Here is a 25820-nt window from a genome sequence, read left to right as displayed (position 1 = left end):
TGGGGGGTAATCGGAGCCCATATAAGAAAAAGACCCAAATATCAGGCCTGTCCCTATAAAATCGGGACATCTGGTCACCCTGGAGCAACCTGCGGGGAGGCGCTAGCATGCCCTCGAGGCCTCCCAAAAGTTGGAGGTGGATGAGCCTTCTGGGAACAATGCTCCCCCCCACACTGCGAGGGCAAGGCTGTGCCCAGCGGTGCCTTCCCTAGGACTCTGCCCAGCACCGGCTTAAACCACGGGGATGCTCCCGGCCAGCCGATGAGCCTCCTGTTGCTTGTCAAGTCCTGCAAGAGCTTCGCACCCAGTTCCGGGGCGAGCCTGCCCTGCCCAGCCCTGCCCGCTGTCACGTCTCCCGGCTGTCAGGGCGCGTCTGAGCCGCTATCGCGGTCTCTCCCCAGGCCGGGCTCCTGCCGGCAAGGTCCGCCCCGCTCCCGCCCCCAGCTGTCACTCAGCCCCGCCGCAGCCGCCGCAGAGCCCGGCGAGCGAGGTAAGCGTGTGGGCCGGCAGCGGAGCAGCTCTGCAGCCGCCTCCTGTGCCCCAAGCAGGCCGCTGCTCCCCCGGCCTTTGCAGCCTGCAGGGGATGGAGCAGGGCCGGGGGGTGCCTTGCAAAGGCCTGGCGCTCGGTGCCGTGGGTCGCGCAATGGGCGTTGGAAAGCCAGCCCCTTGCGGCTGCCTCCACCCGCGGCAAGGGGTGGGCGGAGGTGGGGAGGGGTCCCCGGGAGTGGAGCCTTAACCATGCACCAGCTGCCCAGATCCCAACGGGCTGAGCCGGTCCCCCCAAGTCACCTTCGGGGGTGGTGCATTCATGCGGCACTAAACGGGGGAGTCGGCATCTATTTTAGGCAGCGCCATCGGTTTGCCAGCCGGGACCCTGCCCGCCGCCAGCCGGCTCAGAGTCAGAGCGGGAGGGGTTTGCAGGGTGGAAGCTGCAGCTTCCTTCTCCACCCCGTAACCCTAGGAGAGGTAGGCTGTAGGTGACTTCTCTGGGGAAGGCATGCTCGATACTGTGATTTCCCTCAATGCATGATCATTGCACGGGGCCCAACAAGAAGATATAAGTCTGCTTCCTGGCGAGTAACTAGACTTGAGCTGCTTACATCTCAGTGCAGGGCTGTGCTAGCAGATGAAATAGATACATTATTTTCACAGCTAGGATGATAGGGATAGAAATATAGGGCCTACAAATTGTAACTTCTGCATTAGCAAGATTTTACTGTTGTTCGTTCTCTACACTGTGTTTGTAACTGTTCTTGATTGGATTTTGGGCTCTAATACTTCCAGTATCTTCCTCCCCCACCTCCCGCACTCTGAATGTCCTTAATGCCTTTTTCATGCCTATTTTTTGAGGCTTGACACTAATAAAAATAATGCTTGCTGTTTATCCATCAGGCTGTTAAAACTGCAGGATCCTGAAATGTGAATTGCTTCAATTGGTCTCAGGAATGATATGAGGAAATTTCATAGCAGCCAAGATTTGCATGTTTTAAAATGTATGTGGAGGCAAAATAAGAATATTTTTTCTAACAGTTTAAATATACAACTATATACACTTTTTCTGAAACAATGTTTAGATTATAACCTTTGATATCAGATGGCTTTTGATCCTTTAAACCATGACTTGCTCTATGGTTGATATAAATATGAGCAATAACGCATGACAGAGTGTTGGTTATACTAGGATACTTCCATGCAATGAACAAAATTCTGTCATTAACGCTCTGTGCAATCTCATTGACTTTGATGGAGTAGTAGGACTAGGTGCTAATCAATCTCAGAGTTGGCTTGAAGGTAACTGTCCTTCAACCCTGAAGTGTGTTCATGTTTCTGAATGGCTTCGCTTCCTGAGGTGTGTGCTTCTTTTCATAATTTTTCATTTCCAGATAAAGCAAAAGTCACTGGCTATGTCTCCACCAGTATGGCTGTCTTGTATGATAGCATGACTCAGCACAGAATCTTTGATCGCCAGTAATTTACCTTATTTTAACCAGCCCATTATCTTCCTTATTCTTGTGGAAAGTGTGAATAAATTATGGGGCTTAGTGGAGTTTCAGAAGTTAGGAAAATTCAGCATGAGATATTTAAAAAAACACACACAAACTCCACTTCCCAAAATACTTGTAATTTAAAAAAAAAGAAGTTATTTATATTTTAACTGTATTTTAATACTGGAGCAGTGGGCCAGTTTGAGAATGCTAGGGACTGAAGTCCTTTATCCTCAGAAAAGGCTCAGCCTTGTGCAGCAACCACAAAAGTTTCCCCACCCTGTCCTGTCATGGCTGTGACCTGGAAGAACTATATCTGGTGGTATGAAAGTAGCTCTATCTCCATGTCCTTTCTGTCTTTGACCATTAGTTAAAATAAAATTGGAGTGAAATAGGTCCATACTGTTGAGTTAGTCAGGCTATTTCGAAAGAGCAGTGATAACGATACCAACGAAAACTGTTCTGATTTTGGTTTGCATTCCAGGTTGCCTTTTGAGCATCAGAAATGAAAATTCTGTCATTCCCTGGTATGAATTGTGTCAGAGTCTTTTTGAAGGACTTTCACACTGTGAAAACTCTTTTTAAAATACAACACCTGTTCCAACTTTACACAAGTCATTTATTTAGTCCATTATTTTCTATACTCCTGTTTCTTCCCCCCATGTGCAGCCTCAGCTTTTGTCTGATCGAGCAGTAGAGTCTGAACTGGGTATGGCAACATGAGTGGTGTCCCCAAGTCAGTATTGTGACTTCCCTGCAGGATGGTGTCAGCAGAATCTAAGCAGCAAGATTGCAAAGCCCAAACATACATATTTTGAGAACATGGCAGATGAAAAACATAGAAGGAGAAAATTGATTTAAGATTAAATATAGCAAATGCTTTTCTACAGTGTAAAAGGAACTAGCAAACAAAAATATCCTGGAGGACCAAATATTGCCCTCAATTTTAACTGGTCAGGCCCATTGATTTGAAGGTGCACTGATGTAATAGAGCAGGGGTTTCCAAACTTGGTTCTCAGCTTGTTCAGGGTAAGCCACTGGTGGGCTACGAGACGCTTTGTTTACCTGAGCGTCCGCAAGTACCATCACTCGCAGCTCCCAGTGGCGATGGTTCACTGTTCCCGGCCAATGGGAGCTACAGGAAGCAGCGTAGGCTGGGCCACCGCTTCCCACAGCTCCCGTTGGCCAGGAACGGCAAACTGTGGCCACTGGGAGCTGCGAGCGTCCATACTTGTGGACGCTCAGGTAAACAAAGCGTCTCGTAGCCCACCAGTGGCTTACCCTGAACAAGCCGCAAACCAAGTTTGGGAACCCCTGTAATAGAGGATATAATATGGCCTAGAATGTTTAGGAAGTGCTCTGTCCCCTCTTCAGTGCTTTGCTTGTGCCTACTGTGCCCTCTGTACCTGGTTCGCTTGTATTGAATTGGTGATATAATTGTGGTATCTCATAGATTTTACTGGCCAGCTAGTTAACTCTCCTAATTCTGTTCCCATCCTTGCTGCCAGTGATCACATTATTGCTCATTGCTTCCTAAACATGTATTTGCATGAACAGTTGTTAATGTATGGTTTGGGATTTTATTTTTAAAGAATTAGATCCTTGGGACTTGTTCAGCTTTCACAGCCTTTTTAACTTTATTGGCCACAGTGGGGAGGGAAGAATTGTGTCCTGTGTTTTTTATTTAATTAGTAGCTTAAACTTTGCAAATAATAATAAAACTGTCTTAATTAAAATTGTATTTACACCCATGTAACTCAGATCAGACTCCCCTCTCTTTCTTTAATTCCCTAAACATAAAGATTGTTGAACTGTTCTTGTAAATACGTTCTAAAGGGTTTTTAAAAAATGCTTATTGTTTGATTAATCAAAGGAGTTACTAGAGTATGTTAAATACGTCAGTATTTAAGAACAAAACAATTACGTATTTGGATGATGATGTAACTAGTTTGAGAGGGTTTAAAATGCATAATATTTGCTCAGTAAATTAAAAATAGGGCCCTTATGCTGCACACAGTTCCATGAACTCAATGTGGAACTGAGGTTCAAGTCCCTGCTCTGCCACAGACTTCCTGGGTGACCTTCGGCTAGTCACTTAAACTCTGTACCTCTGTTCCCCATCTGTTAAATGTACCTTCCTACCTCACTAGCGTATTATGGGGATATTGCTCAGATACTATGGTAATGGGGGCCATATAAGTAAGTATCTTAGATAGTGTGACTCTGCAAGGGCTTAGTGAGTGGTCTGCCTGTGTGAAACAGCTTGCAGGCTTTGGACTTATATTTGAGTTATTAAGGTATATTGATTTTAAGTGAACTTACAAATTGGGGCAAAATTTGGACTTTGGTTTCCTATTGATCCATAGTTCAGAGTGTTCATAAATATATGCACTTAGGCCCAGGTCCTGCAAAGACTAACACATGTGCTTTAGGATGACTTGTGTTTAAAGTTAAGCATGTGCATAAATCTTTGCCGTGATCCCAAGCTGATTGCAATCATGACTTGAATGGGCTTTGTATTAGGCTCTTAAACTTCTTTTAAAACAAGGCCTGGGCAGGCTTAGTTATTTTTTCAACTGCGAGTAGTTTTTCGAGACACTAAAGTCTGGTTTGTTTCTGTTATTTTTAGGACCATCGTTTTTGTAACTCTGGAATACAAATCCACCATCTCTCCTGGTTTTTTAAAATTATTTTTAATTTATAAATTAAATCTCCTGGCCAAAGAATCCAGAGCACTGGTTCAAGCTGTAACTTTCTAGCAACTATTTTAAAAATGAATCAAATTTCTTAGGTTTGTGGACTGTAAGGGATGAGTCTTTGATTTGCCTTCCCTCTTCTGCAAGGAGATGGTAGTTTGTCTCATAATTTGTGATACTGTGTCACTGTAGTTTGCACAAATAGTTCAGTGGAACATATTGTTGGCTTATATCATGGCACAAAGTCTGCCTTTAAGATGCTCTAAAGGAACTCCACTGTGGAAATGTTAAACTGAAATCCTTTCAAATTCAATAGGGATCACCATTTTCAAGAATTGTTGCATAGGTTCAAGTTTATAAGTGAAAATTAGCTTGAACTGAGGTCTAAATCAAGACATCCTTACTCATAGACTCCCACTAACTTTGGTCCTGCCTGGGTTTTTTCCTTCTTATTTTAAATTTGTGGTATATTTTCCACCATAGAAATATTACTAAAACTACAGAAAAAGCCAATAGTCCATGCAGGGAAAGTTCCAGTATCACAGGAGAGGCATGTTGACTGATGGATAGAGCGCTGGACTGGGATCAGGAGATCTGGGTTCTGTTCCCAGAACTGCCACTGGCCTGCTGAGTGTTCTTTGGTAAATCACTTTGCCTCTTCGTGCCTCAGTTTCCCCATCTGTGTGAAAATGGGGATAATGATACTGCTCTCCTTTGTAAAGCACTTAGTTCTCTTTACCAGTAGATCTCAATGTAATAGCTAAGTAGTATCATCATCTTCATTATTAATTATATCTTTTCAGCCTCGCTCTAGGAAGGGAGGCTGCTAGCAAACAGATGTATTTAAAATTGCTGGGTAAAAAAAAAAAAAAAGACTTTGTATGACACTCAGGTAAATAAATGGTTGTTTGCATGTAATTGGGAAACTGCTGACACAGGACCCCAAAATTGTGTTATACAATGGAAACTTGCCAACCTCACAATATATGGAAATGTTTAGAGCTAGATTTAGCCTGGGTGGAACTCTGTTGACTTCGGTAGAATTTTCTTAACTAGGGCTGAATTTAGTCCTTGTTGTCTACAATAAGTAGAAGCTGCTGCACACTCTAAAGGAAGGTTCCCATTTTTTCTCTTTACAATTCTGGATTTAGTGCTTAGGTTAGTAGCTCTACTGCGAGTCAAGCAGTCTGTTCGGAGTTTCCCCATGTAGCTCTGTCAGTGCCTCAGTGACTCCCAATATTTTCTGCTATTTAAGTCTTGGCCTCCTATAAGCAGGGATTGAGTCACGTGGTAGTTTTATGATCTATACACACATCAGGGCAGGGATAAGACCAGCGCATTCAGTTTGATTTGTGACCTAGTCTCAGGAATTCCAGAAGGTGAACTCAGGTGAAAGATGAGGGCATGCGCTCAGTATGGCCCTTTATTCCGGTTAAGCATGCTGTAGTCTTATATGATGTGATGGATTTGTTTTTCTCCTGTAATACAGTAGGGCTCTGTTGACAAACTGATGTGAACAGAAATAATTATTTTTTCTTTGTCGCTGACAACAGTTAAGGTTAACTACCAACTTATACACAGAACAGTTTTTCACCCATTTTAGACACCTCTTTCTATGTTACTTAAATGATTTGCCTTACAAATAGATTTACAATGGACATGGATTTAGCGTTTTTATATTATTTCTTAAGTATAGTGATTGCATAAGAGGAGACTAAGCATCTGCCACTGCCCTGGAACCACAGGCAACTGCAGCATTAGACAGCATGTCACAGCTGATTCATCACACAAGCATGACTGCCTCTTCCTGCTGATAGCTTGCTGGGGATAATATCTTAGAACTGAATCCTGGGGCCTGCCTCCGTTCTGTTACATTTGTGTAAGAGTAACTGCATTGCCATTAGTGGAGTTACACAAGTGTAAGTGAGAGCAGAGTTTGGCACTGTGGAATTTTATACAGGAAAATTATTAAAAATATGTAAATAAAACAATAATATTAGCACACAGTCTTGGTGAAAACAAGTTAGTGTAAAATTTTGATTTTAGGAAAAAACTGAAACAATGTGATCATAAGTGTGTATTGGAAATGCGTATGAACTCTAAAATGCTCCTTGTACTGAGAGCAATTAGGGCTTCTATAGAATGACAGCAGATGAGTTGCCCTTCACAGTGATACTTACCTGCTTTTCAAATGTAGGGATTTTTAATACTGTGATTTGGTGCTGCTTGGTCTTTTGGAAATACCCCTTGCTTAATTCTAGTAAGATTTGGCTGTTGTTACTGGAAAGTGGCATTGTCTAAACTGTAAGTGGTCCTGATTCTGAATCATCTCAACATGTTCAGGATTCTGGAGTTGCTGGGCCTACCTTGACTCTATTTTCTGTGAAATGATCTGTGCACTGAGGGCCATAGTTGTGCTATGTTTTTAAATTTGATGGTGGTCTGCGGAGCAGAGGAATTTTTTTTTAAAGTACTGTAGAAGCATCAACAGATTTGTAGGCTGTTCTCCCCCCCATCAGATCTGATCAACTTTTAAAAATGGTTTCCACTGTAGGGAGCGTAATTAAATCTCAGCTGGCACGAAAAAAGCGCAAAATTTCACCCTAATGTTATACGCAGCTTCAAATCTTTTGGAATATGGCCTGAACTTTTTATTAACCATTTAACTGCTTGATGTCAGCCTATTGTTCCTCAGATACTTGGATGTACCCGACTAATAAATTGCAAGAGTTTTCTGATGTGTGTTGTTCCAGCTGTGTTTGTCCCAGGATATTAGAGAGATAAGGTGGGTGAGGTAATATCTTTGATTAGACCAACTTGTGTTGGTGGGAGAGCTTGAAAGCTTGTCTCTCTTACCAACAGAAGTTGGTCCAATAAATGCTATTACCTTACCCACCTTGTCTCTTTAAGGATCTTCTGATACATTCAGATACAATGTAGTCTGGGTAACTGAGTCTGGATCTTAATACGTCTGTTATGCTCCCTTATATACTACTTTATGTGCATTCTGAGAAGACAGTTAAATTTGAGTTAGCTACCACGTCTGTTTAGTACACTCTAGGATAGGGATTCTTCACTTATGTAACAGCAAGATCCTATCTTGGCAGGCAACAACTTGTTGAAGTGAATGCTTGAGGCTTTAAGTGGCTGTTTAAAAGTGCCTGCCAGGTATTAATGGGTGGTGAAGTTCATATGGAAACAAATTACATCCAAGTCTGAAGCAAAAAAAGTGTAGAAGCAGCACCCTCTTGTGTGCGTATGATTGGTGGCTTTTTGTTTCGGTATGGCTTTAGGTCTTACATTAAGGCATTGTCTTCTGGCATTGCACAGCTCTTGTGGTATTGAGTCGGGATTGGTTATTCCTGGTAGAAAATTCCCTTTAACACATTTGGACTCTTCTTTACCGGAATTATGTCATTAATGTCAGAAAACCAAGAAGGATGTTAGGAATATGATATCCCACTGCAACATCTGGTATTGATAGGCAGGGAGAAACCATCAATTTTGTGGTTTTTAAATTGTAATGTGTGTGGAATAGTGAACTTCTGAATGAGGGAAGGTTTGTAAGACTTCAGGTTTGCTGACTTTGACTGTCCCTTTCAAAAAACGAAACAAAACACATCAGGGTCACAGCTTCATATCTTGGTGTGGTGTGTTTTTTTTTTTGTGTTTTTTTTTAAAAAAGGGCAGTTTTCTTTCCCTCTGGCATGGCATATCCTAGAAACCTCTGTGGGTGTGGCGAATGAGGGGGAATGTGATGAATCCTTCCTTCTTGCTGGCGGGCATTGAACCAGCAGGGGACAAATTCTGCTGAGCTCATACAACCTGAAGAACTGTTTGAAAATCTGGGCCAAATCTTGTGGTTCTCAGGATATCCAGCCCAAACAAAGCATCTCACACAGTTACCTCTCCCAGGCTCCATTCTCCCTCATCTGGTCAGGCCATGCCTCAGAGTTTGCATGGTGCTCTGATTTTGTATCTAGTTAGTGTGGAGGGGTAGCCAATAGCTGCCTGTTTGGGTGCATTGTATATAGCCACTCTACCCTCTATGCAATCCCCTCAATTCCAGTTCTGTACAGTGAATTCAGTTTTTCTCCCCAATGGGCAACAGAAGGGAACAGGGGGTCAGTGTCTAAGGAAGTTTAAAACTCTGATCCAGTAGTAGCAGTGATGCCCCAATAAAAGAAAGTTTAGGGTGAAGAATAGCCACTCATAGATTTTGCTGGCATAAATTGTATCCTGTTGGATTGTGCAACAGAGGAGCTTACCTTACTCTGTGCTTGGAATCAGATCCTTGGAGTTAGAGGGATTTTGGTGCAACTGTCTATAGAGGTTAGCCCATGTTAGGCACGTTCTGAATTAAACCTGGATTGCTCAGTCTCGATTGATTGTGATTCTCACCTTGATTAATGGAAGTAACATAAAGAGAAACTTTAATGAGAACAAAAAACAGGAAGTAAATCATGCAGTTCTTCTTGTAAAAGCATCAGCATTTAGCTGCCTTCAAAGGCACAGAAAGTTTCATCACATTTTACTATCCTTTTTGTATTTATTTTGCAGACTGTTTCTGATTCAGCATGGCATATATGTCTCAGTGACTAATATTGACCAATAAAGCAAATATCAGTATTGCTGCTGATACTTCATCCAGCTCTATAGCTGATTGAGAGCTGATGGTTGGAAAAAGGAGAGTGGCCGTACTGTGGGAGTTTTGCTTAAATTATCAGCTAGAATCTAAATATTGTAATCTTTTGTTGTTTTTGCAGAAAATGGCTGTTCCACCTACTTACGCTGATCTAGGAAAATCTGCCAGAGATGTTTTCACCAAGGGCTATGGTAAATAATACCAGGAGGAATTTCATAGGTTTTTCTCACTGAATAACTAATTCCTGAAGCTGTTTTCCTAAGATTTTACTCTCTTCCCTACTAGAAGTTTCAGTACATTCTATTAGAACCCATTACCTGGTTTCTGCCACTCTACTCTATAGGTTATTAATGGAGAACCAGTAGTCCCAGGATCTGGTTGACCAGTAGACCTGTTGCAAAACCTAATAACTAGTTGAAACCAGTGGGAACCAATTGAAAAATCTCAGCTGAAATTTCCACCCAGTCTTAATCAGATTTGTTTTGAGCTGTTGACAGCTTGACTGCTAAATTAAGTGCCTTCTGTGATGAAGACATTTCAAGTTATTTTGCAGATGATAATATTTAGGTTCAGGCTGAATTCCAGGGTATTGGAGGAACTGCATCGCACAAGCTGAGATTTAGAGTGCTGTCCGTCCCGGCTGGTAAAAACCACTGGGGAGTTACTTGTTCTCCTGTGGTTGAAGATCATCAATGTCTCCCTTAGGGCGCTCTCTGTTTTGAAGGAAACTGGTGTATAGTACCTTTTTATGGGCCAGATTACAATCCCTTTACTCATGTCGAACATTACCTTACTCTGAGCATGGTATCACTGAAGTCAACAGGGTTACTTGTGGAGCAAGGTACTCCTCAATAGTACCAGCAGTAGATATTCCAATCTGGCAATGTGTAAGTAGCACCACTGAAATCACTAGGACAAGTGTAGGAAGGTGCTACCTGATGTGAATATAAATGGCAAAATCTGTCCTGGCAAACAGGTAATAGGAGCAGCTGTCGACTCTTGTATAAATCTTATTTTCTTAGATTGTTCAAAGGAGATGTAGCTGGAAGCTGTAAGAGATAAAACAGAAATGCTGTTGCTGTCTGTTGCTGTTTCAAACTAATATGTAACAATCTTGGTTTTTTTGCCATTTTGTAGGATTTGGATTAATAAAACTTGATTTGAAGACAAAATCTGAAAATGGACTGGTGAGTTTGGAAAGAGGAAAACATTTGTATCTATCAACTATATTTTTATTATGTCCCCATTTCTAAAAGTGGAAAAATAGGAATTTCACACCTTTTACACGCTGGATTATATTATAATGTGGCTGTACTATGTTTTGCGGTTATCTTTTTGTAATGAGGTATAGTAGATATGTTCATTTGCAGAACTATGCCTCACTTGTATAAAATACAAGTTATATCTTGCATTTTATGAGAGCAGTTAAATTACAAAATCACTTAATTTTTTTCCTACTTGCTAAAATTTCAAGTTTATCCTTTCTACTCTGATTGCCATTTTTAAAAATTCCTCCCTCTTAGCAGGTGCAGTTTTGTTGAATAGACTTATATATGGCATAATATTTGTGAGAGATCATTGTACTATGCAATACATAGGGTGATCAGATGTCCTGATTTTATAGGCAAAAAGAACAGGAGTACTTGTGGCACCTTAGAGACTAACAAATTTATTTGAGTATAAGCTTTCGTGGGCTACAGCCCACTTCTTTGGATGCAACAGACTAACATGGCTGCTACTCTGAAACCTGATTTTATAGAGACAATCCCAGTATTTGGGGCTTTTTTTTATATGGGTTCCTATTACCCACCCCTCTACCCCATCCCAATTTTCACACTTGCTATCTGGTCACCCTAACAACGCACCATCTTTCTATAAGAGAATTCTGGAGAAAGGGCTGCAGAAGAGAGCCTGGCAATTACAAGCTGGTGAACCTTGTTTCAAATGCCAGGCAAATAGGTAGAAATTATAGAGAACAGAATTGTCAGACACACAGAGAAACATGATTTGTTGGGGAAGAATCAGCATGGCTTTTGTAAAGAGAAATCATGCCTCACCAATCTATTATAATTCTTTGAGGGAGTCAGCAAGCATGTGGACAAGGGTGATCCAGTGGATATAGTGTCTTGGCTTTTCAGAAAGTCTTTGACAATGTCCCTTACCAAAGGCTCCTAAGGGAACTAAGTAGGCATGGGGTAGGTGGGAACGGTAAAGTTTGCAGATGATACAAAATTATTTAAGATCGTTAAGTCCAAAGCAGACTGCATGGAGTTACATAGGGTTTCTCACAAAACTGTGAGACTGGGCAACAAAATGGTAGATGCCATTCAACTTTGATAAGTGCAAAGTACAGTACAACCTTGCTATAACGAACATGTCAGGATCTACACGTTTGTTCGTTATAGCCAGGGGTTCGTTATAGACAGTGAAAGAGTCCTGTCACGTATGGGTGGCGGGTAAAATAGGCCTGCCGCAGCCGCTGGAACCCCGGTTGCGAGTTTGGCAGGGGAAGTTTCTGCTTTATTATGCCCCAGGCAGGTTCTGGGGTGTCTGAAGAAGTGGTATGTGCTATTCAGCTTCCTGGGTTCATCAGTAATGTCCCTGGACTCCAGAGAGATTACTGAGGTACCCAGGAAGCTGAATAGCAAATACCGCCTCCTTGGTTGCCCTGGAACCTGCATGGGGCATATCAAAAGCTTCTTCACAGGAGTGAGAGCTTTTCCCCACAGCAGCTTGGGATCTGGGGAGAGGAGGTGCAGCTGTGGCTGGCCCAGTGCTTCTCTGAGCAGGTGTGTGCATGGGGGTGCCTCCTGGCAGGAGGGATGGGCGCTCAGGGTTTTGATTGGCCTGGGGCTTCTCTGGGTGGGAGGGTCTCAGGGCTCCGGCCAAGGGGGGAGCTTGGGGCTCTGGCGGGGGGGCGGGGCCGGAACACTTGAGCCTCTGGCCAGCCTGGGGCTCATCAAGCCCAGGGGTGGGATGTTTAGAGCTCCTCCAGGTTTGGGGTATTTGTGTCTCGAGGCTACAGCTGTGGGGGGGTCGGGGTGCAGCAGGAGGAAGGGGCAGAGCCGGGGGCTAGCCTCCCTGACACCCTGAAGCAGGGGTCAGAAAGGCTAACAGGATGTTATGGACTATTAGGAAAGGGATAGAAAGTAAGACAGAAAATACCATAATGCCACTATGTAAATCCATTTTATGCCCACTTCTTGAATACTGTGTCCAGTTCTGGTCGTCTCATCTTACAGAGGATATAGTGGAACTGGAAGAGGTTCAGAAAAAAGCAACAAAGATGATTGAGGATATAGTATGGCTTCCATGTGAGGAAATGATTAGGGCTGTTCAGCTTAGAAAAGAGACAACTGGGGGAGGGGGGGGGGTTATGAAAGAGGTCTATAAAATCATAAATGGTGTGGAAAAAGTGAACAGAGAAGTGTTTTTTAGTCTTTTGCACAATACAAAAACCATGAGTTGCCTCATGAAATTAATCAGCAGAGGGTTAATATAAACAAGAGTGAGTACTTTTTCAGACAATGCACAATTAATCTGTGGAACGCATTGTCATGGGATGTTGTGATGTCCATAAGTATAACTGGGTTCATAAAAGAACTGGGTAAGTTCATGGAGTCCATCAACTGCTATTAGCCAAGATGGCCAGGGATGCAACCCCATACTCAGGGTGACTCCAAACCTCTGACTACCGAGAGTTAGGTCTGGAAGACTGATGGACCGCTCTATAATTGCCCTGCTCTGTGTGTTCCCCCTGAAGTTCTGGTATGGGCCACTGTTGCAGACAGGATACTGGGCAAGATTGGACCATGGTCTGACCCAGCACGGCAGCTGTTCTGTTCTTACGTAAACTGCATCGTGATGTGTAATCTGTAGAGCGTATGAGTGTGTGTAGTGGGCTTCAATAAAAACGGGAGCCAGATGACAGAGTAATAGTGCTTCCTAAACCCCTCTGGAATTTTGTTCACCTTTCTTTCTCTCACGCCCCAGGATTGCATACATGCCCTCAACACTAGTTGAAATTTCCATGACTTTTTTTGATTAATCTGATGATTTGCCACTTTGTTTCCCCCCCACCAAAAAAGAATAACATTTTGTGAAAATGTTCATGAATTTTTTCCCCTAAGATTAGACTAGCTCTGTTCACACTCCTCCAGCTTTATTTCACACTCCCTCCCTCCTAGTACCCCCGTTAGGGGATGTCCCACGGAGTACTCCTTTTCCCAGTCCCTCCTTAAAAAAATGAAGTTTTCCCTATCACTTAAGGGTCCCTGGAAGTGGTCTGTGTTCCTACTCTCTGTTCTTTTTTTGAACCAGACCCCCTGCCCACTTGATGATGAGGGGAAAACTGCATGAACTTCTGCTGGTTCGACTGTGGATTTTTCCCCTGCAGACTTTGAGTTGGCTCTTAGTAAATAAAGTGTTCAGGATTGAGCCACTGCTCTCTGGGGACCTATGTCTGAATGCCGTTTGGCAGCGTTTTCAGCCACTTGTTTTAAAATAAAGTGTACACACAGTTGGCTGCTGCTGTGATTTGCGACATCTCTTCCTCACTGTCAGAACATTTGTAATGTGAATTTCTGAAGAATTGATGCATTTTTCTCATTTGGTTTATGCTACAAAATAAGCATTAATTGTTGTTTGATTGCTTAATTGAGCTGATTGAAATACCTGATGAAAGATGTAGTTGAAGACTTGAGAGAGTAATTATTTTAATTCACAGGCTTTATCTTGCATAGTAACACTTGAAATAATGTCTTATTTTGTGTTGTGTCAGCAGAGAAAATTATTCACACACGTATCACCAGTGCAGTCCTTAAATGTGAAGCATTATTATTTTGCAGTTTTGTCAGGCAAGTGTGTGCTTGGAAACAAGGAAACAAATATAGAAAAAGCATTTGGGAGAGCATTGTCATGCTGAATACTCCCCCAAATTACTGTAATTGGTACATTCTGCATTTTTATTGATTTATTTTGCTTTACTTTAGGAATTTACAAGCTCAGGTTCAGCAAACTCAGAGACAAGCAAAGTTACTGGCAGTTTGGAAACAAAATACAAATGGGGGGAATATGGCTTGACGTTTACGGAGAAGTGGAACACCGACAACACACTAGGCACAGAGATTACCCTTGAAGATCAGGTAACTCTTAGCTCACAAGTCACAGTTTACCAATTCACTTATCACAGTCTCCTTTTTAATTCTAAATGCAACTGATAAATTTCTTTTCTGTTCAGCTTGCAAATGGACTGAAGCTGACCTTTGACTCCTCGTTCTCTCCTAATACTGGGTAAGAAGTGACAACAAAAAGGGATATTTTGCTTGTTTTTATTTCCTATACACTGGCTTATTCTTTTAGTCTCTGTAAACTGAAGAATAAGAACAGAGAGCAGGTATGCGCTGAACAATCAAATCATGTCACATCTTACTAAACCTTGGAATTGAAAATTCCTTTTTTGACATAATTTCTAAGTAGCAAATGATTAAGTACAATAATTTGAAAATTATAGTCTAAACTGGTGTGCGGTGAAACATATTTTTTGTTTTGGTCATTGTGACTTAATGCAGTTCATATCATTTGGCTACCACACCCGAAACAAATCAGCTAAAGTGCGGAGATTAATGAGCACTGCATGCCATTTGGCTGACTGCTCCAATAACTCAGTTCAGTAATTGGGTTCTTCTTTCAAGCTGGATGTAAAGCCTAAATTCTTGCAGGCTGTAACCATGTTTGGGATTGGATGAATGTTTCGGTTGGTGTGATTGGACAGTGACATATTATATGGGCCAGGAGGATTAGGCAGCTGTAAGACTAGATGTTGGTTGATTCCCCCACCCCCTTCTCCCCATGATTTCCTTCCCCCACACAAACAAATGTTGTGATGATTGAGAATATCATGCAGATTTGCGTCTGAAAGTAGCACATAACATTGCAAGTGACCAGGCAGTAATCACAGTGACCCCATTTCACCCCAAGTTGCAGACCTCATATTCTAATTTCAAATTGCTTGGTATCTCATGTGCAGATAGTATATTCGTTGTTAGTTTTATAGCATATAAAGTAGGGCTGTCGATTAATTGCAGTTAACTCATGCGATTAACTAAAAAAAACTAATCGTGGTTAAAAAATGAATTGCGATTAATCGCACTGTTAAACAATAGAATACCAATTGAAATTTATTATATTTTTGGATGTTTTTCTACATTTTCAAATATGTTGATTTCAATTACAACACAAAATACAAAGTGTATAGTGCTCACTTTACATTATTTTTATTACAAATATTTGCACTGTAAAAATGATAAAGAAATAGTATTTTTCAGTTCACCTCATATAGGTACTGTAGCGCAATCTCTTTATCATGAAAGTACAATTATAGATTTTTTTCCTATAACTGTGTTGTTGTTTTTTTTGTTTTTTGAGTGCAATGTAAAACTTCAGAGCCTACAAGTCCACTCAGTCCTACTTCTTGTTTAGCCAATCACTAAGACAAATAAGTTGGTTTACATTTACAGGCCATAATGCTGCCTGCTTCTTATTTACAATGTCACCTGAAAGTGAGAACAGCCATTCGCATGGCACTTTTGTAGTCATAATTGCAAGGTATTTTAGTACCAGATATGCTAAACATTAGTATGCCCTTTCATGCTTCGGCCACCATTCCAGAGGACGTGCTTCTATGCTGTTGATGCTCGTTAAAAAAATGTGTTAATTAAATTTGTGACTGAACTCCTTGGAGGAGAATTGTATGTCCCCTGCTCTGTTTTACCCCACATTCTGCCATATATTTCATGATATAGCAATTTCAGATGATGACCCAGCATATGTTGTTTGTTTTAAGAACACTTGCACTGCAGATTTGACAAAACTCAAAGAAGGTACCAATGTGAGATTTCTAAAGATAGCTACAGTACTTGACCCAAGGTTTAAGAATCTGAAGTGCCTTCCAAAATTTGAGAGGGATGAGGTGTAGAGCGTGTTTTCAGAAGTCTTAAAAGACCAACACTGCAATGCAGAAACTACAGAACTGAACCACCAAAAAAGAAAATCAACCTTCTCCTGGTGGCGTTTGATTCAGATGATAAAAATGACTATCTATTGGTCCGCACTGCTTTGGATCGCTATTGAGTAGAAGCCATCATATGCATGGATGCATGTCCTCTGTGAGGGTGGTTGAAGCATGAAGGGATATATGAATCTTTAGCGCATCTGGCATGTAAATACAACAGTGCCATGCAAACACCTGTTGTCACTTTCAGGTGACGTATACAAGAAGTGGGGAACAAGATGTAGGACTGAGTGGATTTGTAGGTTCTAAAGTTTTACTATGATTTATTTTTGAGTGCAGTTATTTTTGTACATAATTCTACATTTGTAAGCTCAACTTTCATTTTAGAGATTGCACTATATTATTTGTATTAGGTGAATTGAAATGATTTCTTTTGTTTTTTACTGTGCAAATATTTGTAATAAAAATAATATAAAGAGAGCACTGTACACTTTGTATTCTGTATGGTAATTGAAATCCAAATATTTGAAAATGTAGAAAACATCTAAAAACATTTAATAAATGGTATTCTATTCTTTAATAGTACGATTAATTGTGATTAATTTTTTTAATCGCTTGACAGCCCTAATAATAATCTGAAGTTTTGTTGAAAATGAATTATTACATCATTGGATTTAAACAATAATCACATATGAATGGGAAATTATAGCTCAGCCGTTATCTCACAACAGCTCCCCAGATACTATACCACCTGCCTTATAACTGAAATGAGGATTCCTCTGTAGAGGGCCATTAAAAATTATCCGAATAAACTGGGCCAGAATCAAGGTGTGACTCGATTGAATTCAGTAGAATTACACCAGACATAAGTTTGACACATCTTTTATTTTTCCTTCCTGAATGAACCTATTAACCACGAATGGGAATTTCAGACATGCTGTGTTGGCCTGTCTTTGTTCCCATTGCAGTCATTGTGACTTCAGTGGAAGCAGAGATAAGCCAATGCTGAGTGGTGCTGACAGTCTTTGACTTCCACCTCCTACACTGCTGCAGAAGAGATTACATCAGGAGAGAACATCAGCTGGGCAATGCAAAGTTTAGAAGCTCCTGAGAGTACAAGGAAGAATGTAATCACTATAAAAGTGTAATACAGGCAAGTTTGAAGCCATTAAAGTGAAAGACTTCTTTTTCCCAGCTGAAATAGAGCATTACTTTGAAATTTCAATTAGATTGAGCCATATGTTTGGAATGACTCTGGGAAGTGACCAAGTAAAGTGGCAGAGGAAACTTTTTGATACAGTTTTCCCAAAACTTAATGTTGTTGATGGAATGAACCTGTAAGTTCAAAGGAAAGAAAAGATCTTAAAAATGACAGTCAAAAATTCTGGAGTGAGAGTCCACCAGGTAATGAGAATCTGCTCCCTTAATGTAAACAAACCTAAGGAAGTGTAAGAGAAATATTATGCACTGGACAAGACTAGCAAGGAGCAAGTGATTCCAGGCAGCAGGTCTGTCTATAAGCGTAATTCCATATTGAAAGATACAAGGACATTATAAGGGCGCTCAGCACACTTTCTGGCTTTCTATTCTAATGTGCTAGGTCCTGGTACTAGACTTTAAAACCCTTAACTGATTAGGGCCTAGCTGAGAGAATGCCTCTCCCTCTGTGACTGAGTTAAGAGAGCACAAGATGAAACTTTCCAGGGGTAGTGTTGGTCTTGGAAGAGAACCCACTAAAGAACTACTTGCCACAGAAGATGTAATGAGCTTGAGCCTATTTTCAGATTGTGATGCAAGATCCACCCTGTTTGTGCAAGCCTCTCTCAGTAATGGGTGTGGAAGAATGACACAGCATTTCTTTTAAATGTAAAGAAAGAAAAGCTAAGTAACAGTGCCTAAATCAAGGAGTGATGGAGAAGGGGTGCTTTGTGGACTAAGATTATGCATTCTTCAGTTTGCATTTGGTGCTTAATGCATTTAGCACATGTCTGCACTAGAAATGCATAGATTGATGCATAGCTGCCAGAAGACCCAAATTCCTCCAACTTCTTCAGAGTTTTACTTAACCTACTGAAAAACTTGCTACATAGATGGCTTACTTGCTACACAGATGGCTCTGGGGGATGAAGACCTCTGTGGTGTGAAGGCTCCCCATAGCAGCAGAAGGGTGATAAGAGCATTTGTTTCTGAAGACTGGCTCAAAAATTTCCTAGTTTATGGAAAAGCAGATCTTTCTGTGAGTAATGTTGGAAAGACTGGAAAATACTCTTTCAGTTGCCAGCAGCTCCTTATTGCAATGCGCTGCTGACCTCTCCTGAGAGATTACTAATGGAACAGCTACAGTTCCCCCCTCCCTCCAATCTTCATGTTTAATGGAAATGTTCAAATTAAAAATGTTTGGAATAGCTCAGCGTGGCTGTACAATAATGGGAATAGCTATGAGCTGAGAGGAGACAGGGAGTTGGATTACTTGAACTTCTGAAAATTTGTGATTCTCTATAGTATTATTTTTGGAGACCAAAATGCTGTTGATGTACATATCTGATAAGCAAGGCAGAGGGATATGTGGCAGCGCCCAAGGCCATTAGCCACAGGTGATCATTAGTCATTAGAAGTGTCCTTCTCTTACTGTTATGTGGATTATGGATAATGCATTGTTGCTAATAGAAGTTGAACAGGATGGCAAGTAGGGTATTGGTTATTTTTAATGAGTGATAGCTTAATTAAGTAGGTACAGAGTATTTCAAGAGAATGAATGCCCTAAATTAATACGTGTGTGACAGGAAAAGCCCTTCCTCCTTGGGTTGCATGAAAGGAAACCCATTATACTGAATGGAAGTGTTTGTATGAATTTGTTAGGGAACCAGCAGTCTGTATGTGTCACCTGATTAACAAACTTCTTACTTCTTGTTTTTCTCAGAAATTTTTCAGTCTTGGGTAGTCAGACGATATCAATGAAACAGTCTTTTAACATTATATTCAAATAAAAAGTGTCTAGTGCAAAGGAATCTTCTTCCTCATCTATACCAAGTTACAAAACAATTAGGTAGGATCATATATAAATCAGTCTTTAATTGCAAAGAATTAACATGGGGTGAAAAACTTTTGATAATCAAACCATAATATGATTGTAAGGAAACCACCAAACGCACAATTTAGTCAAGCTGTAGTCTTGTAGAAACTGACTCAGAAAGTGAACACACTGTCAAATGAGATTATAACTGCTGTTAATGCCATAGAGTTGAACATTTCTGGGAAGAGAAAGGCAGGGAAAAGATAACACTTTCTGCCTTAGGACCTGATTCAGGAAGGTACTGAATCATGTGTGTACCATTGAGCACGTGAGTAGGTCAGTTAAAGGCTACTTAAAGTTTAGGGACAAGATTCAGTATTTTGCTGAATTGGGGCTGTAGTTAGTCAGATATGGTGGAGCTGGCTGTTGTTGCGTGGTTAACAATGGATTTTTCTTGACACAGTTCCCACCTATTTAGAACCCAGAACAGGACTTGAGTTGATTTACAGCAGTCTGTATATGAAACTTGACTAAGCAACCTTTCTGCTTCATGTTTTCCCAGAAGTTTCCAGTTTTAGGCATTTAAGAGCTATCAGTGGAACAAGCTTTTAAAATTATATTCAAATAAAAACTGCAAAGTCATCTTCTCTCTCACCTACACCAGTTTAAAAAGCAATTAGGTAGGATCCTAGATAACGCAGTCAGGGCCGGTTCAAGGATGTTTTGCGCCCTAAGCGAAACTTCAACCTTGTGCCCTCCCTGCGGCAGCTCCCCGCCCCCTCTGCCCTGAGGTACCTTCCTCGTGGCAGCTTCCCCCTCCACAGCTCGGGGAGCCATGCGGCAGCTCCCCACCGCAGTTCACCTTTGCTCTGCCCTCTCCCCGAGCCCTGCGGCAGCTCCCCACCTCCCCTTTGCCATGAGGCACCTGCCCCCCCCGTGGCAGCTCCCCCTCCCCGTCTGGGGAGCAGTGCGGCAGCTTCCCGCCCCATCTCACCTCTGCTCTGCCTCCTCCCTGAGCATGCCGATGCTGCTCCGCTTCTCCTGCCTCCCAGGCTTGCGGCGCCAATCAGCTGTTTGGCGCCGCAAGCCTGAGAGGGAGAGAAGCAGAGTGGGGCAGCATGCTCAGGGGAGGAGGTGGAGCAGAGGTGAGCTAGGGCGGGGGGAGTTCCCCTGTGTGCCTCCCCCCTCCACCTTACTTGCTGCAGGCAGCCCTTTGCGTGCCCCCCTGCCCCAGTTCCCTCTGTCTAAATGCTGATGACGACGACGACTGGGTGGCCGAAGATCCGGCCGCTGCGATTGCCGCCGAAGAAAATGCCATCCCCTAAATGCTCATGCCCTGCGGTCGCCAAATAGGTTACACCAGCCCTGAACGCAGTCTTTAATTGCAAAAAAAATTCAGTACATACTAGGTTTGTTTCATGCTTTTTGTATTGCAATTTTCATATATTGTAATTTAGTTTCAAGATCTGCATGTGAGGCTCAGTATTCCAAACTTTTTATTTTTTTTAAATTTTATTGCTTCATGTGCACATAATTTATTTGCAGTTATGTATAGAACGTGAAACAAATTTAAAGGATGGATCTCTGGGTATGTGTACTTTATCTTCTGGCATTGTTCTGTTTTGTTAAAAGTAACAATGGATTGATAAAATCACTAACTATGAATGATTTTGTCATAAAACTTTGTTGCCACCCCATCTCTAACTTTTTCTCTCCCCTCCGCTTCCCTTCTTTCAGGAAAAAAAATGCTAAAATTAAGACAGGATATAAACGGGAACACATCAACCTTGGCTGTGACATGGATTTTGATATTGCTGGACCTTCAATACGTGGAGCCTTTGTGTTTGGCTATGAGGGTTGGTTGGCAGGTTACCAAATGACTTTTGAGACGACTAAATCCAGAGTAACCCAGAGCAACTTCGCTGTTGGTTATAAGACTGATGAATTCCAGCTTCACACTAATGTGTAAGTACCAGCAAATGAGCATTAATATATATTGCTCCCTGGTTTAGTAATGAAGGGGAGAAGTTGTCAAAATTAATAAGAGGGAGAATGATGGAGCTGGCATGGACTCTTCACTTACTGAAAAGGCTCAGTAGGAACTTCCAGAAATTGGAGAGGGATCTGTTTAAAGACTTCAGATACTGTTTTACACTGGCCCTTTGTTTGCTGTATGTGGGTGAGGGCGTGGGAGACCGAGGGAACCTTTAGCACTCATTCAGTTTTGAAGGCAATAAGAACAGATTGTGAGCGATTGTTTGGCTTGACATTTAACTGTACGACTTTGTAATAGATTTTTATTGGAAATATAAAAGAAGCAAACGTATTCAATTACACACACTTTCTTCATGCAGGAGAAAAAAAAAGCTAGTACTCCATTTATGCAAGGTAAATTGGAATAGAGACTAATGGTTTGGCCCAAGAGAGAGAAAACAAACAATGTACAAGAACAGAAACAGAAGGAAATGAAACACAAGAGCAAGGGAGTTTAATCAAACTTCATATAGTCTAAACAGGAGGTTCAGTCAGCAGGACTGTCATTGTAGCCACTTCAATGAGCACTAAAAAAGGTGTGTTCGGGAAATAGGGTTTTTAGATGTATAGATAAGAACAAGCCTGGTGGACCCAGTTTGCTGAAAAGATTTCAACCACTGAGGAGGGGAAATTGGAAACCATCAGTTATGAGACCAATTCTGTTTTTCTCTGGCTTCTCTTTTGGTCATGGATAGGTTTATTGAAATATGATAAGCAATTCATGAAATTCAGTGGTTAAAAAACAAAACAGTAATGCATGACTTCTCAAAATCAATCTGGCCCATTGTTTCCATTCTATATAGTTGCTACAGAATTATTAAATGAGTTATTAATGAAGCTTTTACTTACATGGGTCCTGATGAAGAACCTAAAGTTTCCTGTGCAATTCAAAATTAATCTGCTCATTACAGGAATGATGGCACAGAATTTGGAGGCTCCATTTATCAGAAGGTGAATGATAAATTGGAAACTGCTGTCAATCTCGCTTGGACAGCTGGAAATAGCAACACTCGCTTTGGAATAGCAGCCAAATATCAGATTGATCCTGATGCATCTTTCTCTGTGAGTACTGTGCAGGTGCCATTATAAGCAATGGAAAACAGTTTTTTATAATGGAAATTGAGTAACCTCAACTGTAAGTGTTGCTACCTGCACTGCCTGTAATAATAGGAAGCTCCAAAGTTCATAATATTTGTTTTGGAGTTAGTGGGTCAAATACATCCTTGATGTAATTCCATGGGATGAATTTGACCCATTCTCCGTATTTTGCCTGCTGTCCATCAGTTAGACAGTCTGAGATCACTATTACCTGTACTTTCTGAAAAGTAGCACAGAGTGCTGTCTTACCAGTAGACTGGCATATAAGAATTGACCTAGGTGAAGTGGAAGAGAGTATTCTCTGGTATTCATGACTCATTACAATAGTTATTAAGTTGGTTAACAAAAATATCTTTGTATATTGGAAGTATTTAGTGGAGTTGCATAGATGTAAGTAGTGGCAAAATTTGGTTCATATTCTGTTCATGATTTGGAATCTGAAAGAGTTTAAGCTTTAAAAAAAGGCCACTTAAAAACAGCAAAGACTTTGAAGAAATGTACCAGATTATTAAAATGATTAAAATTAAAATTATTAAAAAAGTGATTTTTTTGTTTTGTTTTTTCAGGCTAAAGTGAACAACTCCAGTCTGATTGGTTTAGGATACACTCAGACTTTGAAGCCAGGTATGTGTAGACAGAAGGAATTCAGAATTTGAGAAAGATACATTTTAGTCTTCAAGCAGCGAAGAGATTTTTGTGTAGAAAAGTGATTCGGTTTTATAACATTGTTGTTCTACTTGCCGACTCAAGAAATGACTCTTTTAGGGCTGGATTTTTTTCAAAAGTTTTTGACATTTAGTGAGGATCAGATTTGCCAGAAGCATGCAATAACCTCAAATGACCTGTTAGACACACAAACAGGCCTTTTGTACATGTAAAAATCTGATTTAGCAAGTGCATTCATAGTCACTGGAAGCTCTCCTATTGTAAGCCTCGCTTCTGATTCAAAGCATGACACGCTTGAGTTCCACTGGCCCAGAGAGGGGAACTTCAGTGCTGCTGATCACAGAATTACTGAAGCACAGTGATGTTGCTGTCAGAATACCAGATTGACTGACACAAAATTTTTTAACTTTTGCATTTTGCACTATTCATCCATAGATCTAAATGTGCTTTAGGAAGTTGGGTAGACATAATAGTCTTGATTCTGTCATTCACATGTTAAGTAACACCTTACTCTGCCATTAATCCCACTGAAATCAATAGAATGACTCAGGGCTTGTCTACACTGCGATGATGTCGCCAAAACTTTTGTCTTTCATGGGTACTTAAAGCCCCTCCGCGAAAGACAACAGTTTTGCCAACACAAGTGGCAGTGTGACTGCGGCTTTGTCGGCAGGAGCACTCTCCTGCTGGCAAAGCTTATGCTGCTCGCAGGGCTGGAAGTATTTTGTTGGCAAAAGTGCTGACAAAATACTGATAGAGAGTGTTCACATATGCTGACTTCTAGCAGCACAGCCGTGTTGCTAAAAGCTGCGTAGTGTAGACAAGCCCTCAGAGTAATGTACCACCCAGATGAGTAAACATACCAGAATTTAGCCCTATGCTGTTGTTCATTATTATTTCTTTAGATAGAAATGCATCTACTGCTTTAGGCATTCTACAAGTTATTTTAAAAGGACAATCTTTACACGAATAGTCAACCCCATACAACCAAATTAAATTACCATAACAGGCTGATAATTCAAAGAAGCAAAATATACACCCACCATATTTTATGTGGTACCTCTTTTCCAGGTTTTACCATCTCCCTCTTTGTTCTTTTACGCAGGTATCAAACTGACATTGTCGGCTTTGTTGGATGGCAAGAATGTCAATGCAGGTGGACACAAACTTGGTCTAGGATTGGAATTTGAGGCGTAAAAAGGGATCGTACAATCATTAATTTGAAAATACTTTACAGCATAGCTACCTTCAGAATTTAGTGAATCTTTCAATGTTTTATGTCTGGGATGCAAGTATTGTTACGTATCAGTCATGTTAAACCTGGTTAAAGACAGCTAAGCTTTAAAGTGTTTGTTCTTTGAGAAGAAAATATTTAAAAAAAAACCTAATTCCAGGCTTGTTGCCCATCACAGCTGCTATTTACAGCTTCACAAGGGATGTGGTGAAGGTACTGATTACCTGTTCCAGAGTAATGGCTATATAAGGACAGAAAAGTGTGTGATAATTGCAATCCACCATAGTGAACTCTTAAATGAAGCATAGTTTTTGGATATTAACTTATCAGAGTTTCAGTCCATAATGGAGTGTGCAAAACTATCAGAAAAAAAGGATATTTTTTGAGAGATATTCCATTAACTGTTTGTCTTATTTAGTTATCTGATACCTACAGCTGTCTTCAGAGTGCTTTAGATTGTTAACCTTGTATAATTTTGGTGTGGAGAAGGTTTGATGTGACTCAGTCAATAATACTTGTTTTGTGGTGGTGTTCCTTTCCCTTGCACTAAATATGGAAAAGCTTGTAAGGCAGAGCCATAAGCAGGAAAGAGTCTTTGTAACTGTCATCACATAGTGGCATCACTCTGAATTTAAAATGGACTTTTGTTTTATTACCACTTTTTTTAGCAATTTAATGAAAACATTTTTAGTCTTCCATTTTGTGTGGAACTAGACCCCAAAATGCTGTACTTGACGCTACTTAAAATGAAATAGACAAAAAACCCAACTTGAATAAAATATTGAAACGTCACCTTTTACTTTGTCTTTATATTCTGGAAATCACTTGATATTCATTTCTCTTGCTTTGTACAAAACAGTCCTATATCATCTTATTTTATTGCTGTTATTTTTTTCTAACTTGTATCCATATACATGATGAATAAATTATTTGGGAGACTTAAAATTTTAGAATAATTCATTCAGAAAAGATAATTATAATTCAATCTTTTCCATAAGACAGCAAATATTTAAGAATTTAGTACCTTTCTTGTGGTTCTCCATTTACAAGCTGGGAATGGCGCAGGGCTGAAGCTGGTGTAGCACAGCAGTTTGTGCCACTACTCTGGCACCTCTCCAACCCCCTGAAGCCGGGAGCATCGCGAGGCTGAAGCTGGCAAACCTCCCCCTCCGCCCCCCAAGCAGGACCGGGATGGGGGCTGAAGCTGGGAGCTGCGCTGGGAGCTCCCCTGCCTGTACACAGCTCCTAGCTATCCTCTGTTTGCACGCAGCACCTAGCTGTGCCCCCCCTGCACCTTGAGTGGTTTTAAAACTTTCTGAACTGAGTTCCCCCTTTTAAGTTATATTTTTTGGTTGTGTTCCCCCCACAGCCCAGACAGGCTGGGTGGCCTCCTGAGTGAGTCAGGGTGGAAGTGGTGCTTCCTCTCTGGACCCTGAT

The 25820-nt window shown here is 41.1% G+C and overlaps 1 protein-coding gene across 1 annotated transcript; it reads left to right on the top strand.

Annotated features, from left to right (window-relative positions):
* Window positions 1–394: 394 nt before the first annotated feature.
* Window positions 395–25175, top strand: VDAC1 (voltage dependent anion channel 1). The gene is made up of 9 exons (XM_032783484.2): window positions 395–490; window positions 9448–9517; window positions 10464–10513; window positions 14318–14470; window positions 14566–14618; window positions 21089–21316; window positions 22297–22447; window positions 23050–23107; window positions 24255–25175. The coding sequence occupies exons 2-9, from the start codon at window positions 9451–9453 to the stop codon at window positions 24344–24346; spliced, it is 852 nt and encodes a 283-aa protein (XP_032639375.1). The 5' UTR covers window positions 395–490; window positions 9448–9450; the 3' UTR covers window positions 24347–25175.
* Window positions 25176–25820: the final 645 nt, after the last annotated feature.

Source organism: Chelonoidis abingdonii, chromosome 7 (genome assembly GCF_003597395.2).
Source record: "Chelonoidis abingdonii isolate Lonesome George chromosome 7, CheloAbing_2.0, whole genome shotgun sequence".
NCBI lineage: Eukaryota > Metazoa > Chordata > Testudines > Testudinidae > Chelonoidis > Chelonoidis abingdonii.
This window is presented reverse-complemented; position numbering and strand designations above follow the sequence as displayed.